Source organism: Chiloscyllium punctatum, chromosome 21, assembly GCF_047496795.1.
Source record: "Chiloscyllium punctatum isolate Juve2018m chromosome 21, sChiPun1.3, whole genome shotgun sequence".
Lineage (NCBI taxonomy): Eukaryota > Metazoa > Chordata > Chondrichthyes > Orectolobiformes > Hemiscylliidae > Chiloscyllium > Chiloscyllium punctatum.
The window spans coordinates 21744995-21772684 of record NC_092759.1 but is presented as its reverse complement, the minus strand read 5'-3'; the positions used below and the strand labels follow the sequence as shown (position 1 = coordinate 21772684).

Sequence of the window (27690 nt, the reverse complement as noted above, 5' to 3'; positions counted from 1 at the left end):
AGATTCGGGAATGTTGGACCCATTGGGAGACCCCGGAGTGTTGGACCCACTGGGAGATTCGGGAATGTTGGACCCATTGGGAGACCCCGGAGTGTGGGACCCACTGGGAGACCCCGGAGTGTTGGACCCACTGGGAGACCCCGGAGTGTTGGACCCATTGGGAGATCCCGGAGTGTTGGTCCCACTGGGACACCCCGGAGTGTTGGACCCATTGGGAGATCCCGGAGTGTTGGACCCACTGGGAGATTACGGAGTGTTGGACCCATTGGGAGATCCCGGAGTGTTGGACCCACTGGGAGATCCTAAAGTGTATCCGCTGCACGATCTCAAGTGAAACCCACTGGGAGATCCTGAAATGTCCAGTCGATTTCTGGCACCCAGACACCTCTGAGGAAGAGTCATACCTGACCCGAGTTGTCAACTGTCTCCTGACACACCACCTGAGATTCTCCAACGTTCTCTGTCTTTGTCCTGGCGAAGTCTGGTCAGAAATCTTATCAAAGCGGCAGACTGCTATTTTAAAATCATTTTGACCTTCCCCTTCCCCCCCCCCCCACCCCACTCTTGTTTTGACATTTCCACCATTGATATTATCAGATGGCATAACCAGATTCGGTCTCCCTCTTTCTCTTTCTCACACAGTCATTTCCTCCTCCCCAGCAGCTGCAAGACACCCTCCGAACAACAATTACAAGCAGGCGTGAGAGTCACCCTGTGTCCTGTCTCGCTGCTGGATGTTCCAGAGCAGAGAAGCTTCAGGCTGGAGTGTGTCCAACTGCTGGGTCGCACAGCAACTGTCTCAGGTAAGGGTCAGGTTTCCATCAATCTCACTCTCTTGGTGAAGGCAGAAAATGATAGACCAGGTTTGTCCACACCCAGGGCTGGAGGGGGTTACAGAGATAGGGAGGGTGTGTAGGGGCTGGAGGGGGTTACAGAGATAGGGAGGGATGGAGGGGGTTACAGAGATAGGGAGGGGGTGTAGGGGCTGGAGGGGGTTACAGAGATAGGGAGGGGGTGTAAGGGCTGGAGGGGGTTATAGAGATAGGGAGGGTGTGTAGGGGCTGGAGGGGGTTACAGAGATAGGGAGGGATGGAGGGGGTTACAGAGATAGGGAGGGGGTGTAGGGGCTGGAGGGGGTTACAGAGATAGGGAGGGATGGAGGGGGTTACAGAGATAGGGAGGGGGTGTAGGGGCTGGAGGGGGTTACAGAGATAGGGAGGGGGTGTAGGGGCTGGAGGGGGTTACAGAGATAGGGAGGGGGTGTAGGGGCTGGAGGAGGTTACAGAGATAGAGAGGGGGTATAGGGGCTGGAGGGGAGTTACAGAGATAGGGAGGGGGTGTAGGGGCTGGAGAGGAGTTACAGAGATAGGGAGGGGGTGTAGGGGCTGGAGGGGGTTACAGAGATAGGGAGGGGGTGTAGGGGCTGGAGGGGAGTTACAGAGATAGGGAGGGGGTGTAGGGGCTGGAGGGGGTTACAGAGATAGGGAGGGGGTGTAGGGGCTGGAGGGGGTTACAGAGATAGGGAGGGGGTGTAGAGGCTGGAGGAGGTTACAGAGATAGGGAGGGTGTGTAGGGGCTGGAGGGGGTTGCAGAGATAGGGAGGGGGTGTAGGGGCTGGAGGGGGTTACAGAGATAGAGAGGGGGTATAGGGGCTGGAGGGGAGTTACAGAGATAGGGAGGGGGTGTAGGGGCTGGAGGGGGTTACAGAGATAGGGAGGGGGTGTAGGGACTAGAGGGGGTTACAGAGATAGGGAGGGGGGTGTAGGGGTTGGAGAGGGTTACAGAGATAGGGAGGGAGTGTAGGGGCTCGAGGGGGTTACAGAGATAGGGAGGGGGTGTAGAGGTTGGAGGGCGTTACAAAGATAGGGAGGGGGGTGTAGGGGTTGGAGGGGGTTACAGAGATAGGGAGGGGGTGTAGGGGCTACAGTGGGTTACAGAGATAGGGAGGGAGTGTAGGAGTCGGAGGGGGTTGCAGAGATAGGGAGGGGGTATAGGGGCTAGAGGGGGTTACAGAGATAGGGAGGGGGTGTAGGGGCTGGAGGAGGTTACAGAGATAGGGAGGGGGTGTAGGGGCTGGAGGGGGTTACAGAGATAGGGAGGGGGTGTAGGAGCTGGAGGAGGTTACAGAGATAGGGAGGGGGTGTAGGGGCTGGAGGAGGTTACAGAGATAGGGAGGGGGTGTAGGGGCTGGAGGGGGTTACAGAGATAGGGAGGGGGGTGTAGGGGATGGAGAGGGTTACAGAGATAGGGAGGGGGTGTAGGAGTTGGAGGGGGTTACAGAGATAGGGAGGGGGTGTAGGGTTTGGAGGGGGTTACAGAGATAGGGAGGGGGGTGTAGAGGTTGGAGGGCGTTACAGAGACAGGGAGGGGGTGTAGGGGTTGGAGGGGGTTACAGAGATAGGGAGGGGGTGTAGGGGCTAGAATGGGTTACAGAGATAGGGAGAGGGTGTAGGGGCTGGAGGGGGTTACAGAGATAGGGAGGGGGTGTAGGGGCTGGAGGAGGTTACAGAGATAGGGTGGGGGTGTAGGGGCTGGAGGGGGTTACAGAGATAGGGAGGGGGTGTAGGGGCTGGAGGAGGTTACAGAGATAGGGAGGGGGTGTAGGGGCTGGAGGAGGTTACAGAGATAGGGAGGGGGTGTAGGGGCTGGAGGGGGTTACAGAGATAGGGAGGGGGTGTAGGGGCAGGAGGGGGTTACAGAGTTAGGGAGGGGGTGTAGGGGCAGGAGGGGGTTACAGAGTTAGGGAGGGGGTGTAGGGGCAGGAGGGGGTTACAGAGATAGGGAGGGATTGTCGGGGCTGGAGGGGGTTACAGAGATAGGGAGGGGGTGTAGGGGCTGGAGGGGGTTGCAGAGATAGGGAGGGGGTGTAGGGGCTGGAGGGGGTTACAGAGATAGAGAGGGGGTATAGGGGCTGGAGGGGGTTACAGAGATAGGGAGGGGGTGTAGGGGCTGGAGGGGGTTACAGAGATAGGGAGGGGGTGTAGGGGCTAGAGGGGGTTACAGAGATAGGAAGGGGGGTGTAGGGGTTGGAGAGGGTTACAGAGATAGGGAGGGGGTGTAGGGGCTAGAGGGGGTTACAGTGATAGGGAGGGGGTGTAGAGGTTGGAGGGCGTTACAGAGATAGTGAGGGGGGTGTAGGGGTTGGAGGGGGTTACAGAGATAGGGAGGGGGTGTAGGGGCTAGAGTGGGTTATAGAGATAGGGAGGGAGTGTAGGAGTCTGAGGGGGTTGCAGAGATAGGGAGGGGGTGTAGGGGCTAGAGGGGGTTACAGAGATAGGGAGGGGGTGTAGGGGCTGGAGGGGGTTACAGAGATAGGGAGGGGGTGTAGGGGCTGGAGGGGGTTACAGAGATAGGGAGGGGGTGTAGGGGCTGGAGGGGGTTGCAGAGATAGGGAGGGGGTGTAGGGGCTGGAGGGGGTTACAGAGATAGGGAGGGGGTGTAGGGGCTGGAGGGGGTTACAGAGATAGGGAGGGGGTGTAGGGGCTAGAGGGGGTTACAGAGATAGGGAGGGGGGTGTAGGGGTTGGAGGGGGTTACAGAGATAGGGAGGGGGTGTAGGGGCTAGAGTGGGTTATAGAGATAGGGAGGGAGTTAGGGGTTGGAGAGGGTTACAGAGATAGGGAGGGGGTGTAGGGGCTAGAGGGGGTTACAGAGATAGGGAGGGGGTGTAGAGGTTGGAGGGCGTTACAGAGATAGGGAGGGGGGTGTAGGGGTTGGAGGGGGTTACAGAGATAGGGAGGGGGTGTAGGGGCTAGAGTGGGTTATAGAGATAGGGAGGGAGTGTAGGAGTCTGAGGGGGTTGCAGAGATAGGGAGGGGGTGTAGGGGCTAGAGGGGGTTACAGAGATAGGGAGGGGGTGTAGGGGCTGGAGGGGGTTACAGAGGTAGGGAGGGGGTGTAGGGGCAGGAGGGGGTTACAGAGATAGGGAGGGGGTGTAGGGGCTGGAGGGGGTTACAGAGATAGGGAGGGGGTGTAGGGGCTGGAGGGGGTTACAGAGATAGGGAGGGGGTGTAGGGGCTGGAGGGGGTTACAGAGATAGGGAGGGGGTGTAGGGGCTGGAGGGGGTTACAGAGATAGGGAGGGGGTGTAGGGGCTGGAGGGGGTTACAGAGATAGGGAGGGGGTGTAGGGGCTGGAGGGGGTTACAGAGATGAGGGTGTCTTGATTTTCCCACAGGATGAGTGATCCTCTTCCCCCTTTCCCCCGCCCCACCCCCCCCCCCCCCCCCTCAGGGTGTCACATGATTTGTCCAAGTTGGTTCTGCCTCTTCCAGACTGCAGGAAATATAAGCCATCCTCTCCTCATTCCCAACCCATCGACTCGAGCTGTCTGCCTCGGGGAACAGAAACAGTGTACTTGTATATTTGGGCAGTCTGAAATAGAAACATAAAGTGCAGGAGGTACTCAGGAGGTGCAGCACTCTCTGTAAAGACAGAAACAGCATTCACATTTCAAGTCGTTTGTGTGTCCTGTCTGGGTTCAGAGATGTGCTGTCTGTCTGTGCCATTACAGATGCTGTCAGACCTGCTGAGTGTCTGTGTTTACTGGTCAAGCTATCCTCCCTGTGTACTGTTATCGATCTATATACATCCTTCCTCAAATAGAGCAACCAATACGCTTCACAGTAGTCCAGACAGAGTCTCACCAGTGTCACGGAGATGTACAGCACAGAAACAGACCCTTCGGCCCAACCCGGCCATGCTGACCAGATATCCGAAAAAAATCTAGTCCTATTTGCCAGCACTTGGCCCATATCCCTCTGAACTCTTCCTATTCATATACATTTTAAATGTTGTAATTGTACCAGCCTCCACCACATCCTCTGGCAGCTCATTCCATATACGTACCACCCTCTGTGTGAAAAAGTTGCCCCTTAGGTCTCTTTTATATCTTTCCCCTCTCAACCTAAACCTATGCCCTCTAGTTCTGGACTCCCCCACCCAGGGAAAAGACTTTGCCTATTTATCCAATAATGCCCCTCATAATTTAGTAAACCTCTATAAGTTCACCCCTCAGCCTCCAACGCTCCAGGGAAAACAGCTCCAGCCTGTTCAGCCTCTCCCTGTAGCTCAGCTCCTCCAACCCTGGCAACATCCTTGTAAATCTTTTCTGAACCCTTTCAAGTTTCACAACATCTTTCCGATAGGAAGGAGACCAGAATTGCACGCAATATTCTAACAGTGACCTAACCAATGTCCTGTACGGCTGCAACATGACCTCCCAACTCCTGTACACAATACTCTGACCAATAAAGGAAAGCATACCAAACACCTTCTTCACTATCCTATCTACCTGCAACTCCACTTTCAAGGAGCTATGAACCTGCACTCCAAGGTCTCTTTGTTCAGCAACACTCCCTAGGACCTTCCTGTTAACTGTACACATGCTCCAGGAAACATGAAGATGGAATCTAAGATTGGAATTTTGCCCTTCTGGTTCCAGACCTTCTCCCTAATTAGTTTTAATGGATCTCTCTTCTCACATGGACCTTAGACCATTTCCAATGGACTAAACCAAGTGGATTTATTTGAGGATCCTCTGGAACAGCAATCGTTTTAAAAAAATGCTTTGTCCCAAGAAACTCACCAAAGATCCTCAGGCAGCACCTTCCAAACCCACGGCCACTTCCATCTAGAAGGACAAGGGGCAGCAGATACATGGGAACCCCACCCCCTGCAAGTTCCCCTCCGAGCCCCTCACCATCCTGACTTGGGAATATATCACCGTTCCCTCAGTGTGGCTGGGTCCGAATCCTGGGATTCCCTCCCTCAGGGACATTGTGGGTCTACCCTCCAGCACATGGACTGCAGTGGGTCAAGAAGGCAGCTCACCCCCACCTTCTCAAGGGGGGCAACTAGGGACAGGGTGATAAATGCTGGGCCCAGCCAGCGATGCCCACACTACAAATGAATTTTTTTAAAAATCATGGTCTGGAAGCAATTGGATCCCCCTCTGGGCATCACTGAGGGGTTTTATTTCGGTCTTTATATAGTAAGCAGTTTGTGAAAGCAGAGATTTTACTGCATTACTTATCTTCACTCTGGATCAGGACCATGTTGCTGTGTAAATAGATGTGCTTGTGCAGCAGGTTAGGATCGGCTGCACATAACCATCCCTGTGAACTGATCTCGAAAAGGTGGGTCATCCTCAGGATTAATCCCTTGGGTGACCTAATGTAAGAAATCTACATCAGACTAACCGCAGGAGGATGGAGCTCCCAGAGATGGTGACGAGCAAAATCACAGCCTTCCTTCTGCTCTCCATCTGCAGATTCCCTCCTTCGCTCTCGCCCCTCAGCCTCTTCCGGACTCGACTGGTCACTAAAATGTGTCTGACCGTTAAGAGCATTGAGCAACAGAGTTAAAGTGAGTGGCAGTAAAGGGGTTAAAGCTCTATCAAGCCAATCTAATACCACCCACCAAGTGTCAGTAAAGGAGCTTGACTTTATTTCACAGTAGAATAGCACATTGTCTATTGTGACTGTGAGGTTCATATTGAAAATAGAAGGAGATGCTTTTCAGAAAGAGCAGGATGCAGGTTGTTTCTACAGCCATTCTCAGTGCAATATTTTGTTCTTAGCTTCTGACAATAAATGGTCATAAATTGGTCAAAGGAGAAAGTGATGGTGAACCAGACAGAGCAGTCCCTGGCTGCACGAGACAGGGCCCCAGTAGTAACACTGCACACAGGAGTGGTGTCCAGGAAAGGCCAAGGGGAACAATAATAGGGGAATTTCCAGAATATAACCTCAGTGAAGGTGACCAGTGGATCAGCAGCTGCCGTAAGCAGGTAGTGAGTAGTGCGAGGGGAAACACCACACTTTCCTCTTGCAAGGACTGCAATCGGCAGCAAGTTAACTGTAAAAGACAAAGGGGCAAAAACACAGTGAATTTGTTGATCAGAAACTCCCCCTACCTGTTCCAGACAGCAGCAGTAAGTTCTAAACCACCAAACCCGGTGAACTGTGTGAGTGGAAGTGGTTGGGGCTGAGTGCATTTGAATTTTAAGACTTAAGACACCCTCCTCAGATTGTCCTCCAACCCAATCACTCCAGACATTATGGAGTCTTGGCAGAAACTGAGCTCACACCCCCTCAAAGAGAGCAGATGGACGTTTGTGATTTAGTTTGGTTACAAGGGAACTATCTGATGAGTGTAGTAGGCTCTTATAGTTCTCAGCTGCAGCTCTGTCAGGCACAGAACCTCATTAGAAACCTTGCTCCCAACTCTGAACAGGCTGGGGCTGCTTTCCCTGGAGCGTCGGAGGCTGAGGGGTGACCTTATAGAGGGTTATAACATCATAAGGGACATGGGTAGGGTGAATAGACAAGGTCTTTTCCCCAGGGTGGGGAGTCCAGAACTAAAAGTTTAGGGTGAGAGGGGAAAGATATAAAAGAGACCTTAGGAGCAACAGTGGTGGGGGCTGGTACAATGACAACATTTAAGAGGCATCTGGATGGGTATATGAATAGGAAGGGTTTGGAGGGATATGGGACGGGTGCCGGCAGGTGGGACTAGATTGGGTTGGGATATCTGGGTCAGCATGGCCACGCTGGGCCGAAGGGTCTGTTTCTGTGCTGTACATCTCTATGACTCTATAATCCTGGGGCTGTTTCTGACACCTTCGTCATGGTTTGGACAGTCTGATGGTATCCCTCCATATTTTGCTCCAGTTGGTTCCTTTCCAAACCTGTGAATGATCTCCCGGAAAACCTTTAGACCTGAAGTTAGAATTCTGATCAGACTGTATCTCAACTGGCGATCCAACTCATGGAGACTGAAAAAATACGCTGTGTCCACTTTTCCACTCCAACCTCCAGTCACAGCACAGTCCCTTCATCCTGTCATCAGACATCTATCTATCTATTCCAAGCCCACTATGTACGCGGCCTCTAGCTTTGTCGATATTTTCGAACCAACCTGTTCAGAGATGTTATGACACACTTCCAGACTTGAACGTGGGCCTCCTAGGCTTCAGCTGTAAACACTTGTCACTACATCATGAGAATCTTCACTCTTTGCTGTGGCAAATCAACTTCTCCTCCGAGCACTTCTTAAAGGTCTTGAGAGTTTCTGCCTCCCTTTCAGGCCGGGAGTTCCAGATTTCCCCCACCTTTGCCCTAACCGAATCATTTATTAACTATCGAAAAATAATTAACTTCATCCTTTGGTAGGATTAAAGGGAAGGGGAGAGTCGGGGGGTGGGGGGAGGGAGAAATTTGCCACCTTTTGGCAAAAAGGAAGGGGTATAAAGAGCCAGTTGAGAATGTCAGTTCAGTGCTGCGTGTGGTTCCAGAATCACTCAGCCTTCCTGAGAGACCTACCCGAAGCGTAGGCCATAGGTACGGAGTCAGACACAGGTAGGTGCAATTCTGAGAGGGGGAGAAAGTGTTTCTCTCAGAGGATTGTCAATCTGTGCAACTCACTGCCCCAGAGACCAGGGGGAGGCAGGACCAATCGACAGACTCAAGAAAGAAACGATACGATACGATTCTGATGGAAATCAGGATCACGGGCAATGGCAGAGTAGAGTTTGAGACCAGGATGAGTTCAGCCATGGTCATGTTCAATGGCAGAATGGGCTCACAGAGCTGAATTACCCACTCCCCCTCTTCATTCCCATGTTCCCATGTAGAAACAAGGAAATGGAATGAGTGTAGTTTGACGTTTGTTGGTCAGCATAGACATAGTGGGCCGAAGGGCCTGTTTCTAAACTGTATAACTCTGGGTGAAACATTCTTCCCTCAAATCCCCTCCTGCTCCTGCCCGGTTACAAAAGTAAAGGGTTTCTCTCCCAGTCCATCCTGTCGGTGCCCCTTTGTCCACCTCAGTCACATTCCCCCCTCACCTGTCCCTGCCCCATCTTCCCCTCCCTCCCTTCATCCCTGATTGGCTCCGCCCTCCCTTCATCCCTGATTGGCTCCTCCCTCCCTTCATCCCTGATTGGCTCCTCCCTCCCTTCATCCCTGATTGGCTCCGGCCTCCCTTCATCCCTGATTGGCTCCACCCTCCCTTCATCCCTGATTGGCTCCTCCCTCCCTTCATCCCTGATTGGCTCCTCCCACCCTTCATCCCTGATTGGCTCCTCCCTCCCTTCATCCCTGATTGGCTCCATCCTCCCTTCATCCCTGTTGGCTCCACCCTCCCTTCATCCCTGATTGGCTCCGCCCTCCCTTCATCCCTGATTGGCTCCGCCCTCCCTTCATCCCTGATTGGCTCCTCCCACCCTTCATCCCTGATTGGCTCCTCCCTCCCTTCATCCCTGATTGGCTCCGCCCTCCCTTCATCCCTGATTGGCTCCGGCCTATTGGCTCCAGCCCTGGGAACATCCAGGTGAATCTCCTCTGCACCGTCTCCAGTGCAATCCCACCCTTCCTCCAGTGTGGGGACCAGAACTGCACACTGTACTCCAGCTGGGGCCTAACTAACGTTATATACAGCTCCATCCTAACCCCCCCTGTCTTGATTAATAAAGACAAGTGTCCACTGTGCCTTCCTGAACCACCTTAGCCCCCTACGAGGATCTTTGGATGTGCACAGCAAGATCCTGCTGATCCTCTGTACATCTGAGGCTGCTCACGTTCAGTGTGTATTCCCTTGTCTTGTTCATCCTCCCAAAATACATCGCTCCACACTTTTCAGGATTTAATTCCCCTTCCCCTGTTCCGCCTGTCTGACCAGACCGTCTGTGTCTAACTAAGGCTTTCCTCCTCACTATTTACCACATCCAACAGTTTTCCTGTTATGGTAATGACCACAGCTCTCACATGATTGTCTCGATCATTAATGTACACCACAAACAGTGCAGGAGCTAGCCCTGAGGTGTGTGGAACCCTCCTGGAGACAGCTTTCCAGTCACACAGCCAACCTTTAAACCTCTGCTTCTGATCCAGTGGGAGCTCCATCCCATGGGATTGCAGCTTCTGAACCAGTCTGCCGTGTGGAGAGTGTTCCCAAAGTCCACGTAGACTACATCCGCTGCACTCCCCTCACCTACTCACCCCGTCACCTCCTCCAAGAAACTCAACCCAATATGTTTGTCTCAATCTCCCCCAGAGGGAGCCACAGTGATTATTCCTGATTTATCCTTGCGACAATTAATTCTGTCTCTTGGAATATTTTCCAATAGTTTCCCTCCCCCCCAAGTGTTGGACTCGTTGGTCTGTACTTGCCCCATCCTTGAAGGGAATTGGGTTGTTGAGTCCGTGGTCCTAAGGATACACCGATGTCATCTTTACAGCATCGTAACTCAGAGAAGTGCTTTACCCATTAACTCTCTCTGTATCTTTTGCCAATTCATTTGCCTGACCCGTTTCCTTCAATGACCTGTCTCCACGTGCAGAGACTTTGTTTTTAGTAATTGGTCACTCACACACACTAATCATAAACAGCTCCTCGGTGCCAGTTTATCTGCATGTCAGTGGCGGGCACAGCTGCACAAAAGCTACCAAGCCCCTTCCCTCCAAGACTGGCAGCTGTCCTTGTGAATGCTGAGGTTTTCCAGCCTCCAGCCGACAGTCTCTGAACAGCTCAGCTCTTTAAAGTGATTGCACGATCTGTTTGTCTGTTCCAGTCAATTGTGCCACCTTGCCTGAGACAGGGAGTCAGGCGCCCAGAATGGTCTGGACCAGCATGAATCCAAACTGCAGCAATGAGGAGTTTAAATTCCCTGTGTTTGTGAGAGCCTACAGCGCCATTCTGATTCTCGGCTTCATCGGGAACACCGTCGCTCTGTATGTCTTTGTGAAGTTGACTCAGCGTAAGACGGCGAGCACGGTCTTCATGATCAACCTGGCCATTTCGGATCTATTCTTCACTCTAACGTTACCATATCGAATCATCTACTATGTCCAACGTGAGTGGAGACTTGGCTCCTTTCTCTGCAGGATCACCACCTACGCCTTCTATGTGAACCTCTACTCCAGTATCTTCTTCCTCACCGCCCTCAGCATCTTCCGCTACATCTCCATCCTCCACCCGATTTGGTCCCGGAGCGTGGTCACAGTGAGAAGATCCCTGTGGGTCACCCTCGGGATCTGGCTCTTCATCGGCCTGGTGTCTGTCCCCTTCCTTCTCGTTTCCTCCAAGTCAGTGAACGGGACCTGCCGCTGCTTCGAACCATCCAATGTGTCGTGGTCTCAGATCCAGCGGATGAACCACTTTGCATTTGTGGTGGGCTTCCTGCTGCCCTTCCTCACCATCCTGGCTTGCTACACTCGCATTCTGCAGCGCCTGATGGGCTCAGCTGGCACCATGCGGGTGAACACGCGGACTCGCAGGAAATCCACCTACATGATCATCATCGTGATGTCCTCCTTCCTGTTCTGCTTCCTGCCGTACCACGTCATACGGACCATCCACCTCCACATCGTGACAGACGGAGTGTGCCGCGACACTGTCTGGTTTGTGCAGAGAGCTGTTGTGGTGACTATCTGCCTGGCCGCTGCCAACAGCTGTCTCAACCCCGTCCTCTACTACTTTGTCGGCGAGAACTTTCAAAGCACCCTCAAAACCTCCACCATCCTCAAGTCGAGATCCGCATCTTCCGGCAGTGTTGTGTTTGTGGATCACTCACCAGCCACAGTCCCACCAAGCCCCAATGAGCAGGAGCCACTATCAGGCACACGCCAGGAGCAGAAGTGATTGACATCTCTTTGTTTACACTTTAAGATCGAAAGTAACTCCCCTCCTGATACCCCCCAAAGCCTGTCCCACCATCTACAAGGTACAAGTCAGGAGGGGGAGGGAATACTCCCCACTTGCCCCTGGATGGGGGCAGCTCCAACAACACTCAAGAAGCTCGACACCATCCAGGGACAAAGCAGCCTCCGCTTGATTGGCCCCACACCCACAAACACCCCCTCCCTCCCTTACCCACCGACGCTCAGTAACAGCAGTGTGTACCAGCTACAAGATGCACTGCAGAAACTCACCAAAGATCCTCAGGCAGCACCTTCCAAACCCACGGCCACTTCCATCTAGAAGGACAAGGGGCAGCAGGTACATGGGAACCCCACCCCCTGCAAGTTCCCCTCCGAGCCCCTCACCATCCTGACTTGGGAATATATCACCGTTCCCTCAGTGTGGCTGGGTCAGAATCCTGGGATTCCCTCCCTCAGGGACATTGTGGGTCTACCCTCCAGCACATGGACTGCAGCGGGTCAAGAAGGCAGCTCACCCCCACCTTCTCAAGGGGGGCAACTAGGGATGGGGCAAGAAGTACTGGGCCCAGCCAGGGATACCCAAATCCTGTGAATGAATTATTTAAAATAATGTTCCATACCCAAAAGCTGAGCCAAGTCGAACAATGATCTGGTTCTTGTTCAGCTCCTATTCTCCGACATGTGTCCATCAAGTCAGACTCTGCACTGGACTGAGAGATAATTGAATTATAGGTTCTGTTTTTATAAGAAAGATTTTACAAAATTCTGTTCTTTTTTTTGATTCATTGACAAGGGCTTCCAAATCCTACACCCCCTCCTCCCCCCAATCCAGTCTTTCTCCATTTAAATAATCTTCAACTCCTCTCTCCTTCCTGCCATAACCTCACGTTTCCCCACACTCTATCCCATCTACCAAGGTTTTGCCCTTTCCCTGAACCTGTCTCGATCCCTCTGCAGAGTCTCTGTGTCATTCTCACAACTTGCCTTTCTGTCTATTTCTGTGTCTTTCACAAACTCAGTAACTGTATGTTCAGGTTTCTGCTCTGGGTCATTGATCTCTATTGTAAATCGTTGTGGCCCCAGCACTGATCCCTGTGTCAGTCCCCTTGTCCCAGGTTACCAGCCCGAAAAGGTCTCCCTTATCCCAGCTCCATGTCTCCTGTGAGTTAACCAATCCCCTCTCCGTGTTAATGTTCCAATTCCAACGCCATTCGCGGAATAGCTGATACTTGAGTCATGTCAAGAAATTCTAACTACATTACATCCTCAGCATCCCCTTTCTCTGTCCTGCTTGTTACCTGGAAAAGTGTCAGACACACCTTCCCCTTCCTGAGACCACGCTGTCTCTGTTTGATGATCGGATGGATTGCTCAGTGCTCAGCTGTTTCACCCTTTATCCTCGACTCGGCCGTGTTCCCACTAACACATTATGGTCACTAGGCTCTAGTGACCTGTTCATCTCCTCCCCTTCTTCAATAAGGGTGTTACATTGGCAGTTTCACAATCCTCAGGGACCATTCCAGATTCTAAAGATTCCTGGGAGATTACAATGTGTGTGCACCCTCTACCTCGGTAGCTACTTCCTTGATTATCCCAGGATGGATCCCATCAGATCCAGGGGATTGATCAGTCTGTGGCTAGACCAGTTCCTCTGGCTCTTTTTCACCAGTGGTAGTTACTGCGATTACCTCCTCTGCTCCTCGTACCCGGGAATGTTGAGTAATTTTGGAATGCTATTTATGTCTTCTGCTGTGAAGACCAACACGAAGTATTAATTCAGCCTCTGAGCCATTTTCGGGTTGCTCATTATTAATTCCCCAGCCTCATTCCCTGAGGGACGCCTGTTTACTCCGGCTTCTCTCTTCCCCTTTATATATTTTGAGAAGCTCTTGCTGTCTTGCTTGATATTGCTTGCAGGTTTATCAGCAGGTTCTTTTATCCCTTATTATGTCTGGCAACTTTTTGCTGGGATCTGAAACGTTCCCATTTACCACAGGCTTCTCACTCACCTTTCTCACATTTTATATATTTTTTTCAGTTTGATGCTCCAAACTCTGGTTGGCTTAATCTCTTTTTGGAACCCTACTTCCTCACTGGGATGTTCCTCTGTCACTGCTGCTCCTCGCCTTTCCCAGTCCCCTCCAGCCAGTCCTGCTCTCAGTTCTTTCAGCTTATTGAAGCTGATCACAGCTGTTTTGGACTCAGGTTCCTCCCTGTCAAACTGAGTGCTAAATTCTCCTGTGTTATGATCGCTGTTTCCTGGGAGATCTTTTACTCTGAGATCGAATTACTAAAGCTACTTGGTCACATATTGCCAGATCCAAAACACCTGATCCCTGGTTAGAACATAGAATATGGAACAGTACAGCACAGAAACGATGTTGTGCTGGACATGACACCAAATTAAACTAATCCCTTCTGCCTGCCCTTGGCCCATACCCCTGCATTCCTTGCCTATTCCTGTGTTTATCTACAAGCCCCGAAAACGCCCCTGTCATGTCTGCCTCCACCACAACTCCTAGCAGCACAATCCAGTCTCCCTCATATCCTCCTTTCAACGTTCCCCCTCTCAGTTTAAATGCATTGCCCCTATCCATTTCAACGTGGGGAGAAAGAGTCTGACCGTTAACCCCATCCACGCATCTCATGCCAGAGGATGTGGTGGAGGCTGGTACAACTGCAACATTTAAGGGGCATCTGGATGGGTATATGAATAGGAAGGGTTTGGAGGGATATGGGCTGGGTGCTGGCAGGTGGGACTAGATTGGGTTGGGATATCTGGGTCAGCATGGCCACGCTGGGCCGAAGGGTCTGTTTCCATGCTGTACGTCTCTATGACTCTATGTGGCGACCAGAATTGAACGCAATACTCTTTAAATGTAGCTGGACCAAAGGTGCAAGCTGACATCCTGACATTGTGTACTCAATTCCTCAACCAATAAAGACAGCGCTATCCACCTTCTTCAACACCCTATCTACTTGTGGGGCCAATTTCAGGGAGCTATGGACTCGAACCCCAGATCCCTCTGTACATCAGTGCTGTTCAGGACCTGCTATTAACTGGATACTTCTCCTTAACATTTGATTAGATTAGATTACTTACAGTGTGGAAACAGGCCCTTCGGCCCAACAAGTCCACACCGACCCACCGAAGTGCACCCACCCATACCCATTCCCCAACATTTACCCCTTCACCTAACACTACGGGCAATTTAGCATGGCCAATTCACCTGAACCTGCACATCTTTGGACTGTGGGAGGAAACCGGAGCACCCGGAGGAAACCCACGCAGACACGGGGAGAACGTGCAAACTCCACACAGACAGTCACCTGAGGCGGGAATTGAACCCGGGTCTCTGGCGCTGTGAGGCAGCAGTGCTAACCACTGTGCCACCATGCCACCCACCGTGCCGCCCAGTTTGATCTCCCAAAGTGCAGCACCTCACAGTTACCTGGATTAAACTCTACCTGCCATTTCTCCGCCCACGCCTGTAACTGATCTGTAGATCCAAAACTGAATACACTCCCTGATTCCTTCCTCACAGCTTCCTCTGCCAATCTGACTCTCCCAATCGACATGAAGATTAACTGGCCCATGATGAATGTGGTGCTGTCGTTGAGACAGCACAGTGCATTAGGTAAGCCATTGGCTCCCTCTGCAATTTCTGATGCTTCAGAACATCATCAAAGACCCCTCCAACCCTGGAGATAATCCAGCCCCACCCCCCAACGCCTCCCATTGGGCAGAAGATACCTGGCTCAAATGCACGCACCAACACGTTCAAGAACTGCTTTGTCCCCCCCGCTGTGACGGGATTTCTGAATGGACCTCTCCAAATCCAAATTAATGCTGACCTACTCACTGTGCACCTTCTCTGCAGCTATAACATTGTATACCTTGCTGTGTTCAATCACCTATAATGCCCTGTGTATGGTGTAATCTGCCTGTACTGCCCACGAAACAAAACGTTTTCACTGTACCTCGACACATGTGGAATAATAAATCAAATTAAATCAGATATTCGGGTTTATTCTCTGTATGGATTCTGCAGAACGTCTGGAGCATGTTCCTCCACCCGTGACTCCTTTCCGTCCCCCTGTATAGATTCTGCAGTTTCCATTTCTTGTGATTATACTGAGTCCATCCCGTACAAACAACAGCTATCTCACCACCCTTCCCTTCCGAAAAATCACAGACTCGAGGAGATTTATTTCCCAGCTTCATGCTCCTTGTAACTATGTCTCTGTAATCTTTAAAAACACCCGCCAAACCTCCCTCTGTGCTGTTAATTCAACTACTTTGTTCATTCACATAAAGAGCCCTTAATCTGACCCTTTTAACCTGTTTGTACTCTATGGTCACCTTCTCTCCTACTCTGGGTAACCATGGAGCAGTCAGTATCAGACTGGGGTGGACAAACTCAGATTGTACACCACACCAGGTTTATTGGAAATTCCAAACTTTCACCAGATCTGACGAAGGAGCAGCGCTCCCAAAGCTTGTGATTTCAAACGAGTGTGACGGACTCTAACCCAGTGTGGTGTGAATTCTGACCCTGGGGATGGTTATCCAAATGCCTTTTTACATTTCACCCTGTCCCCGACCTCCCCGTGACCCATGTTTAAAGCCCTCTCGACAGCTGAAGATATTCAGTTCTCGAGGAAACTGGCCTCACCCTTGTTCCCCCCCACCCCACCCCCCTCTCATTTATCTCTCCACCCCGGAGGCTCCCTGCCTCTATTCCTGAAGAAGGGCTCATGCCCGAAACGTGGATTTTCCTGCTGCTGGGATGCTGCCTGACCTGCTGTGCTCTTCCAGCACCACAATCTAATCTAGTTCAGGTCCAGCCCAGCAGAATAGAACCCAACAAACTGAAAACCATTCCACTCACACTTGGACTCAAATATTTTAATAATTATTACATTTAACGGACGCCGGGATTTCTAATGATTGGTTTTTTTTGCGTTGTTTCCGACACCCTGATGGTTAAAGGGGCACGATCCTCTTCTGTTAGTTCTCAAGATGTTATGAAACTTGAAAGGGTTCAGAAAAGATTTACAAGGACATTGCCAGGGTTGGAGGGTTTGAGCTACAGGGAGAGGCTGAACAGGATGGGGCTGTTTTCCCTGGAGCGTCAGAGGCTGAGGGGTGACCTTATAGAGGTTTATGCAATTATGAGGGGCATGGAATAGGATAAATAGACAAAGGCTGTTCCCTGGGGTCGGGGAGTCTGGAACTAGAGGGGCATAGGTTTAGGGTGAGAGGGGAAAGATATAAAGGAGACCTCAGGGGCAATATCTTCACACAAAGCGTGGTGCAAGAGGGTCAGTGCTGAGGGAGTGGGCACTGTCGGAGGGTCAGTGCTGAGGGAGCGCCGCACTGTTGGAGGGTCAGTGCTGAGGGAGTGGGCACTGTCGGAGGGTCAGTGCTGAGGGAGTGCCGCATTGTCGGAGGGTCAGTGCTGAGGGAGTGGGCACTGTCGGAGGGTCAGTGCTGAGGGAGCGCCGCACTTTTGGAGGGTCAGTGCTGAGGGAGTGGGCACTGTCGGAGGGTCAGTGCTGAGGGAGTGGGCACTGTCGGAGGGTCAGTGCTGAGGGAGTGGGCACTGTCGGAGGGTCAGTGCTGAGGGAGTGGGCACTGTCGGAGGGTCAGTACTGAGGGAGTGGGCACTGTCGGAGGGTCAGTGCTGAGGGAGTGCCGCACTGTCGGAGGGTCAGTGCTGAGGGAGTGGGCACTGTCAGAGGGTCAGTGCTGAGGGAGTGGGCACTGTCGGAGGGTCAGTGCTGAGGGAGTGCCGCACTGTCGGAGGGTCAGTGCTGAGGGAGCGCCGCACTGTCGGAGGGTCAGTGCTGAGGGAGTGGGCACTGTCATGGGTCAGTGCTGAGGGAGTGGGCACTGTCATGGGTCAGTGCTGAGGGAGTGGGCACTGTCGGAGGGTCAGTGCTGAGGGAGTGGGCCCTGTCGGAGGGTCAGTGCTGAGGGAGTGGGCACTGTCGGAGGGTCAGTGCTGAGGGAGTGCCGCACTGTCGGAGGGTCAGTGCTGAGGGAGTGGGCACTGTTGGAGGGTCAGTGCTGAGGTAGAGGGCACTGTCATGGGTCAGTGCTGAGGGAGTGGGCACTGTCAGAGGGTCAGTGCTAAGGGGATGGGCACTGTCGGAGGGTCAGTGCTGAGGGAGTGAGCACTATCAGTGGGTCAGTGCTGAGGGAGTGGGTACTGTCAGAGGGTCAGTGCTGAGGGGGTGGGCACTGTCGGAGGGTCAGTGCTGAGGGAGTGGGCACTATCAGTGGGTCAGTGCTGAGGGAGTGGGCACTATCAGTGGGTCAGTGCTGAGGGTGTGCCGCACTGTCGGAGGGTCAGTCCTGAGGGAGTGCCGCACTGTCGGAGGGTCAGTGCTGAGGGAGTGTCGCACTGTCGGAGGGTCAGTGCTGAGGGAGTGCCGCACTGTCGGAGGGTCAATGCTGAGGGAGTGTCGCACTGTTGGAGGGTCAGTGCTGAGGGAGTGGGCACTGTCGGAGGGTCAGTGCTGAGGGAGTGGACTCTGTTGGAAGGTCAGTGCTGAGGGAGTGGGCCCTGTCAGAGGGTCAGTGCTGAGGGGGTGGGCACTGTCAGAGGGTCAATGCTGAGGGAGTGGGCACTGTCGGAGGGTCATTGCTGAGGCAGTGGGCACTGTCGGAGGGTCAGTGCTGAGGGAGCACTGCACTGTCGAAGGGTTAGTGCTGAGGGAGTGCCGCACTGTTGGAGGGTCAGTGCTGAGGGAGTACCACACTGTCGGAGGGTCAGTGCTGAGGGAGAGCCGCACTGTCGGAGGGTCAGTGCTGAGGGAGTGGGCACTGTCAGAGGTTCAATGTGAGGGAGTGGGCACTGTCGGAGGGTCAGTGCTGAGGGAGTGCCGCACTGTCGGAGGGTCAGTGCTGAGGGAGTGGGCACTGTCGGAGGGTCAGTGCTGAGGGAGTGGCACTGTCGGTGGGTCAGTGCTGAGGGTGTGCCGCACTGTCGGAGGGTCAGTGCTGAGGGTGTGCCACACTGTCGGAGGGTCAGTGCTGAGGGAGTGTCACACTGTCGGAGGGTCAGTGCTGAGGGAGTGTCGCACTGTCGGAGGGTCAGTGCTGAGGGAGTGGGCACTGTCAGAGGGTCAGTGCTGAGGGAGTGCCGCACTGTTGGAGGGTCAGTGCTGAGGGAGTGGGCACTGTCGGAGGGTCAGTGCTGAGGGAGTGGGCACTGTCGGAGGGTCAGTGCTGAGGGAGTGGACTCTGTTGGAAGGTCAGTGCTGAGGGAGTGGGCCCTGTCAGAGGGTCAGTGCTGAGGGAGTGGGCACTGTCGGAGGGTCAGTGCTGAGGGAGTGGGCACTGTCGGAGGGTCAGTGCTGAGGGAGTGGGCACTGTCGGAAGGTCGGTGCTGAGGGAGTGTGCACTGCCGGAGGGTCAGTACTGAGGGAGTGGGCATTGTCGGGGTGTCAGTGCTGAGGGAGTGCCGCAGTGTCAGAGGGTCAGTGCTGAGGGAATGGGCACTGTCAGAGGGTCAATGCTGAGGGAGTGGGCATGTCAGAGGGTCAGTGCTGAGGGAGTGGGCACTGTCGGAGGGTCAGTGCTGAGGGAGTGGGCACTGTCGGAGGGTCAGTGCTGAGGGAGCACTGCACTGTCGAAGGGTTAGTGCTGAGGGAGTGCCGCACTGTCAGAGGGTCAGTGCTGAGGAAGTACCACACTGTCGGAGGGTCAGTGCTGAGGGACGGGCACTGTCAGAGATTCATGTGAGGGCATGTGCACTCTGAGGAAGTGCCGCACTGTCGGTGGCTCAGTGCTGAGGGAGTGCCGCACTGTCAGAGATTCATGTGAGGGCATGTGCACTCTGAGGGAGTGCCGCACTGTCGGAGGCTCAGTGCTGAGGGAGTGCCGCACTGTCAGAGGGTCAGTGCTGAGGGAGTGGGCACTGTCGGAGGGTCAGTGCTGAGGGAGTGGGCACTGTCAGAGGATCAGTATTGAGGCAGTGGGCACTGTCGGAGGGTCAGTGCTGAAGGAGTGGGCACTGTCGGAGGTTCAGTGCTGAGGGAGTGCCGCACTGTCGGAGGGTCAGTGCTGAGGGTGTGCCGCACTGTCGGAGGGTCAGTGCTGAGGGAGTGTCGCACTGTCGGAGGGTCAGTGCTGAGGGAGTGGGCACTGTCGGAGGGTCAGTGCTGAGGGAGTGGGCACTGTCGGAGGGTCAGTGCTGAGGGAGAGCCGCACTGTCGGAGGGTCAGTGCTGAGGGAGTGCCGCACTGTCGGAGGGTCAGTGCTGAGGGAGTGGGCACTGTCGGAGGGTCAGTGCTGAGGGAGCGGACAGTGTCAGAGGGTCAGTGCTGAGGGAGTGGACACTGTCAGAGGGTCAGTGCTGAGGGAGTGGACACTGTCAGAGGGTCAGTGCTGTGGGAGCGGACAGTGTCAGAGGGTCAGTGCTGAGGGAGTGGACACTGTCAGAGGGTCAGTGCTGAGGGAGTGGGCACTGTCGGAGAGTCAGTGCTGAGGGAGTGGGCACTGTCGGAGGGTCAGTGCTGAGGGAGTGCCGCACTGTCAGAGGGTCAGTGCTGAGGGAGTGGACACTGTCAGAGGGTCAGTGCTGTGGGAGCGGACAGTGTCAGAGGGTCAGTGCTGTGGGAGCGGACAGTGTCAGAGGGTCAGTGCTGTGGGAGCGGACAGTGTCAGAGGGTCAGTGCTGTGGGAGCGGACAGTGTCAGAGGGTCAGTGCTGAGGGAGTGCCGCACTGTCGGAGGGTCAGTGCTGAGGGAGTGGGCACTGTCGGAGGGTCAGTGCTGAGGGAGCGGACAGTGTCAGAGGGTCAGTGCTGAGGGAGTGGACACTGTCAGAGGGTCAGTGCTGAGGGAGTGGACACTGTCAGAGGGTCAGTGCTGTGGGAGCGGACAGTGTCAGAGGGTCAGTGCTGAGGGAGTGGACACTGTCAGAGGGTCAGTGCTGAGGGAGTGGACACTGTCAGAGGGTCAGTGCTGTGGGAGCGGACAGTGTCAGAGGGTCAGTGCTGAGGGAGTGGACACTGTTGGAGGGTCAGTGCTGAGGGAGTGGACACTGTCAGAGGGTCAGTGCTGAGGGAGTGGACACTGTCAGAGGGTCAGTGCTGTGGGAGCGGACAGTGTCAGAGGGTCAGTGCTGAGGGAGTGCCGCACTGTCGGAGGGTCAGTGCTGAGGGAGTGGACACTGTCAGAGGGTCAGTGCTGTGGGAGCGGACAGTGTCAGAGGGTCAGTGCTGTGGGAGCGGACAGTGTCAGAGGGTCAGTGCTGTGGGAGCGGACAGTGTCAGAGGGTCAGTGCTGAGGGAGTGGACACTGTCAGAGGGTCAGTGCTGAGGGAGTGGACAGTGTCAGAGGGTCAGTGCTGAGGGAGTGCCGCACTGTCAGAGGGTCAGTGCTGAGGGAGTGGACAGTGTCAGAGGGTCAGTGCTGAGGGAGTGCCGCACTGTCAGAGGGTCAGTGCTGAGGGAGTGGACAGTGTCAGAGGGTCAGTGCTGTGGGAGCGGACAGTGTCAGATGGGTTGCCCCATTAACTACTGATGACTCCATGGTGAGGATTCTGATGAAGGATTCCAGACTGTTCTCCGAATGAATCTTTTGCGGCAGGAATTGCTGCAGGAGCTAATGTCAGTTCTTTGGTCCACAGAGAGCTGCAGGTCCATTGGGAATCTGATTACTCCCTGTGTGTAACCTTCTCTGAAACACTGACAGGGAGCTGAGCGAATCGATCTCTATTCTGTCATCCTGACTGTGTCGTTGGCTGTGGATGCTGAGAATTTACTTTGTCGTATTAAATGACCCAGTGTGTCCACATCTCTCTGTGCTCCCCACCTGTCCTCCCTGAATAATGCCACAAAATCTGTGTGTGATGGAAATAGACAGCTCTCAGGGTCTCAACACTGCATCCACAATCCTGGCGACAGTGTAGAGGGAGCTTTACTCTGTATCTAACCCCGTGCTGTCCCTGTCCTGGGAGTGTTTGATGGGGGACAGTGTAGAGGGAGCTTTACTCTGTATCTAACCCCGTGCTGTCCCTGTCCTGGGAGTGTTTGATGGGGGGAACAGTGTAGAGGCAGCTTTACTCTGTATCTAACCCTGTGCTGTCCCTGTGTCCTGGCAGTGTTTGATGGGGGGGGGTGGGACAGTGTAGAGGGAGCTTTACTCTGTGTCTAACCCCGTGCTGTCCCTGTCCTGGGAGTGTTTGATGGGGGGACAGTGTAGAGGGAGCTTTACTCTGTATCTAACCCCGTGCTGTCCCTGTCCTGGGAATGTTTGATGGGGGGGACAGTGTAGAGGGAGCTTTACTCTTTATCTAACCCCGTGTTGTCCCTGTCCCTGGGAGTGTTTGAAGGAGGGGACAGTGTAGAGGGAGCTTTACTCTGCATCTAACCCCGTGCTGTCCCTGTCCCTGGGAGTGTTTGAAGGAGGGGACAGTGTAGAGGGAGCTTTACTCTTTATCTAACCCCGTGTTGTCCCTGTCCTGGGCAATCAGAGTCTTTGAATAAAAGTGCAGACTGATAATGCAGTGCAGTAATAATTGGATTATTACTTTCATACAGACCCACGTGACATCCCGGTAATTAATCGAGACCTTTATAAATAACATAAATACAGGCGACCAGGATAAATAACAGAGTACCGTTGCACAACGCAGGACCCAGTCATTTTGTAACCACTGCAGATCCATTGGAAAATACAGAAGTGTTCATTTCTGCTGAGAGACCATTCTCTACATTGTCGAACTGGTTTGAGATTAACCAGGAGTCATCGGTTCTCTCCAAGTTTCTACACGACGCTCAGTTTGGAGTTCACTGCCTCAGGGTGTCGTTGGGTGCACTCAGTACCTGGGGGTGAGATGGAAGCAGTGTGCACAAGCAGTGAGCTGTTTATCTGAATACCCAGGATCAGTCTCTCCCCACTCCCTGCGTCCATACACCTAACAGCCATCATCTTCAAAGACCCCTCTCACTCCCTGCACTCCCCCCCCCCCCCACCCCCCCTCATCACTGTGCTCTAAAGATTGGACGTTGGACCGAGTGGATTAATGAAAGGTATTGTGTTTTGGTTGGATTTATATAATTAATGGGAGGGTCCTGGGCAGTGCTTAAGACCAGAGAGGGACCGAGGGATTCAGCGTTATAATTCTTTGAAGTTTGACAGGGTGGTTCAGAAAGCAACGCTTCCCTTCATTGCTCAGAGTTAACAATCCCACAAACACCAGGTTATAGTCCAACAGGTTTATTTGGAAGCACTAGCTTTCAGAGCGACGCTCCTTCATCAGGAAGCTTGTTACTTCCAATTAAACCTGTCAGACTATAACCTGGTGTTGTGTAGTTTTTAACTTCGTCCATCCCAGTCCAACACCGGCTCCTCCACATCCTGGTTCAGGCCACTGAGGGTAGGAGTTGGCGATGTCACCTTGGGGTTGTACAGGAATTTGGTGAGGCCTCATCTGGAGTACCATGTGCAGTTTCTGATCGTCCTGTTAGAGGAAGGATATTATTAAACTGGAGAGGGTTCAGAAGAGATTTACCAGGATGTTCTCAGGACCGGAGGGCTTTAGTTACAAGGAGAGGCCGGAGAGACTGGGATTGCTGTCACTGGAGTGTAGGAGGCTGAGGGCTATCCTTGTGAGGAGTAGGGAGAGTTAACGGTAGCTGTCTTTTCCTGAGGAGGGGTGTGGCACTTAAAGACCAGGGGGCACATATTTAAGTTGAGAGGAGAGAAATTGAAAAAATACATGAGGGGCAAGTTTTTCCACAGAGGGTGGTTCATACAAACACAGTAAATAGCTAGAAGACGAGGCCATTCGGCCATCCGAGCGTTCCCAGTATGATGGTGGTTGACCATGCAATCTCAGTGTCGCTCACCCATCCTCTCCCCATCCCCCTTGATCCCTTTCGTCACCTCCAGCTCCCTCTGGAACGTATCCAATGAACCTGCCCCAACTGCTTCATGTGGGAGAGAATTCCACAGCTTCCCAACTCTGAGGAAAGAGATTCTTCCCCGTCTCAGTCCGGAATGGCCTCCCTCTTATTCCAAGACCGTGGCGTTCCTAGTTCTGGACTCCCCACAATTTTGGGAACCATCTTTCTCCGTCTAACCTGTCCAGTCCCATCAGGATTTTATATGTTTTGATGAAATCCCGCCCCCCTCAATTTCCTAAATTCCAGCCAGTCCAAGCCCAGTGTGTCCAGTCAATCCTCATATGTCACATGGGTAGGTGTGGGGACAGATATTTGGACTAGTACAAGAACAGGAAAGGTTTGGAGGGACATGGGTCAGGAGCAGGCAGGTGGGACTGGTTTAGTTTGGGAACATGGTCGGCATGGACTGGTTGACTCTATAACTTTTGGAGAATTCAGTGAAACCACTCGAACGTTACCTGTTGAAGAACCATCAGTGGATCAGATCATAGACGTCATACAGCAACATCCAGACAGTATACAGCGTAGAGGAAGCTTTACTCTGTATCTAACCCCGTTCTGTCCCTGTCCCTGGGAGTGTTTGATGGGGGGACAGTGTAGAGGGAGCTTTACTCTGTATCTAACCCCGTGCTGTCCCTGTCCCTGGGAGTGTTTGATGGGGGGACAGTGTAGAGGAAGCTTTACTCTGTATCTAACCCCGTGCTGTCCCTGTCCCTGTCCCTGGGAGTGTTTGATGGGGGGACAGTGTAGAGGCAGCTTTACTCTGTATCTAACCCCGTGCTGTCCCTGTCCCTGGGAGTGTTTGATGGGGGAACAGTGTAGAGAAAGCTTTACCCTGTATCTAACCCCGTGCTGTCCCTGTCCTGGGAGTGTTTGATGGGAGAACAGTGTAGAGGAAGCTTTACCCTGTATCTAACCCCGTGCTGTCCCTGTCCTGGGAGTGTTTGATGGGGGGACAGTGTAGAGGGAGCTTTACTCTGTATCTAACACCGTGCTGTCCCTGTCCTGGGAGTGTTTGATGGGGGGACAGTGTAGAGGGAGTGTTACCGTGTCTCTAACCCCGTGCTGTCCCTGTCCCCAGGGGTGTGTGATGGGGTATTTGTACGAACCTATCAGAGTGTTCCCCCTCAGCATCCCAATGAGCTCATGGCTCCAATCCTGTCCATCTTGACACCGAAACAGTTCGATGAAGAGCGTTTCCTGGTCCTGCCCCTGAACGTTTTCTGATGATTCATGAAATCGTTGAAGAAACGTTTCCAGGCTCGGTCACTCTCACTCTGAGTGTCCGTCCCTGAGTCCCGAGAGGCCCTGGGACTGCCCTGAGTCTCTGTTAGCCTTCTCTCCCCGTCGGCCTGGAATCCAGCTGCTCCCTTGGGATCTGCCGGCTCATTCCCCAGCACCTGCTGAGGGAGACAACATCAAACAGCCCATTGGACACTGTCTGAACCTCAACCCCGTCATGTCCGCCCATTCGACTCCTCTTCCCCCATGCTATGTGCTGCACCAAGCTGCAGAAAGGATGGTCACACAGTAAAACACGACGGGACTCTGCGTTTCAAATTTCCAACTTTGGAATAAAGTTGGAGCCAGTCTCGGCCAAGTGCACAGCATGATCCCAGACTTGGGAAGGACGTCCCTCAGCACTGACTATCCAACACCGCCCCACTCCCTCAGCGCTGACCATCCGACAGTGCGGCACTCCCTCAGCGCTGACCCTCCGACAGCACCCACTCCCTCATCAATGACCCTCCGATAGTGCCCACTCCCTCAGCACTGACCCTCCGACAGTGCCCACTCCCTCAGCACTGACCCTCCGACAGCACCCACTCCCTCATCAATGACCCTCCAATAGTGCCCACTCCCTCAGCACTGACCCTCTGACAGTGCCCGCTCCCTCAGCGCTGACCCTCCGACAGCACCCACTCCCTCATCAATGACCCTCCGATAGTGCCCACTCCCTCAGCACTGACCCTCCGACAGTGCCCACTCCCTCAGCACTGACCCTCCGACAGTGCACACTCCCTCAGCATTGACCCTCCGACAGTGCCCACTCCCTCAGCACTGACCATCCGACAGTGCACACTCCCTCAGCATTGACCCTCTGACAGTGCCCACTCCCTCAGCACTGACCCTCCCACAGTGCCCACTCCCTCAGCACTGACCCTCCGACAGTGCCCACTCCCTCAGCGCTGACCCTCCGACAGTGCCCACTCCCTCAGCACTGACCCTCCGACAGTGCCCACTCCCTCAGCACTGACCCTCCGACAGTGCCCACTCCCTCAGCACTGACCCTCCGACAGTGCCCACTCCCTCAGCACTGACCCTCCGACAGTGCCCACTCCCTCAGCGCCCTCCCCCCCACAGTGCCGTGAGTGAGGTTATGATGTGGAGGATAGATTGATCTCGGAGCTGAGCTGCTGTTTGAGATGAATCTTCCCAATTCCCTCCAAATGGAGGAGGCTGTGGTCTCACTCTCAGCTCTGGAACACAAACACATCTCGGATGTTCACAGATCCCTGGGATACCCCTGAGCTGTGTCAGTTACTGCACTATCCCCCGTGACTGCACATCTGCAGTCCACAGTTTGTGAGAACTTCCAGGTCGAAAGAGGCGCTAGACAAATGCAAGTCAATATTTGAACCCAAGCTCCGTCCCAGTAGTGTGACCCCCCCCCCCCCCCCCGACCCCTCTCTCTCTCTCTCTCTCGGTGTGGAGGGTATCCCTGGGGGTTGGGACTGGCCCCTGTGGGACACGCCAGTGTGAGAGTGGGGAACTCACCGTGTGTCTGCGGTGGGGCTCTGGTCTCCCCTGGACCACAGTCAGCCAGAGGAAGCAAGCAGCAAGGAGCCAGCACTGGGTCACCATCCTGTCCCAACGCCTTCAGCCGAATCTCAACACCGACAGCGATCTGCTCTCTCTCCGTCTCTGTCTCTCCCACTGTCTGCCTCTGTCTCTGAGGTTCGACTCACTCTCCCTCTGTCCCCCCCCAACAAGTGGCTGAACTCCCTTTTAAACACTGGAGTTGACGTAAATCTCAGAAGGTGTGCAGTTTCCATGGAGACGGAGCCCAGGCCCACCACCCCCAGAGTTATTTGTTTGGGATTCTCAGCCCCCTCTCCTCTCCCCGTCCCCTCCCCTCCCCAGGCAGTGCCCACCCCCCTCTGTCTGAAGGACGAATCTCATTCACAAACTTCACACAGGGTCAGAGGACCGGCACTGACCACTGCTCCGAGCTAGGATGGCCGGGGTCACTCCAAGCTGTCCCACAGTGTGGCCCAAACCTGCCCTGCACACATCAGTCAGAAACCAACCCACACTGCATTGTCTTAACAACAACCCACATTCACTTAGCACCTTAACAAGGATACATCCTGATTGGGGTCCTCAGCACCATCGCCGGACAGACCAGCCAGTGAGCTGCACTACTCCCTCAGCACTGACCCTCCAACAGTGCGGCGCTCCCTCAGCACTGACCCTCCTTCAGTGCCCACTCCCTCAGCACTGACCCTCCGACAGCGCCCACTCCCTCAGCACTGACCCTCCGACAGTGCCCACTCCCTCTGCACTGACCCTCCGACAGTGCGGCACTCCCTCAGCACTGACCCTCCGACATGCAGCACTCCGTCAGCACTGACCCTCCGACAGTGCGGCACTCCCTCAGCACTGACCCTCCGACAGTGCAGTGCTCCCTCAGCACTGACCCTCCGACAGTGCCCACTCCCTCAGCACTGACCCTCCGACAATGCCCACTCCCTCAGCATTGACCCTCCGACAGTGCAGTGCTCCCTCAGCACTGACCCTCCGACAGTGTGGCACTCCCTCAGCATTGACCCTCCGACAGTGCCCGCTCCCTCAGCACTGACCCTCCGACAGTGCGGGACTCCCTCAGTACTGACCCTCCGACAGTGCGGGACTCCCTCAGCACTGACCCTCCGACAATGCGGCACTCCCTCAGCACTGACCCTCCGACAGTGCGGCACTCCCTCAGCACTGACCCTCCGACAGTGCGACACTCCCTCAGCACTGACCCTCCGACAGTGCGGCACTCCCTCAGCACTGACCCTCCGACAATGCCCACTCCCTCAGCATTGACCCTCCGACAGTGC

At 54.1% G+C, this 27690-nt stretch overlaps 1 protein-coding gene across 1 annotated transcript; it reads left to right on the top strand.

Moving 5' to 3' along the window:
• The first annotated feature begins 8251 nt into the window (after positions 1-8251).
• Positions 8252-11640, top strand: LOC140492386 (cysteinyl leukotriene receptor 1-like). The gene is made up of 2 exons (XM_072591303.1): positions 8252-8357; positions 10571-11640. The coding sequence occupies exon 2, from the start codon at positions 10615-10617 to the stop codon at positions 11638-11640; it is 1026 nt and encodes a 341-aa protein (XP_072447404.1). The 5' UTR covers positions 8252-8357; positions 10571-10614.
• Positions 11641-27690: the final 16050 nt, after the last annotated feature.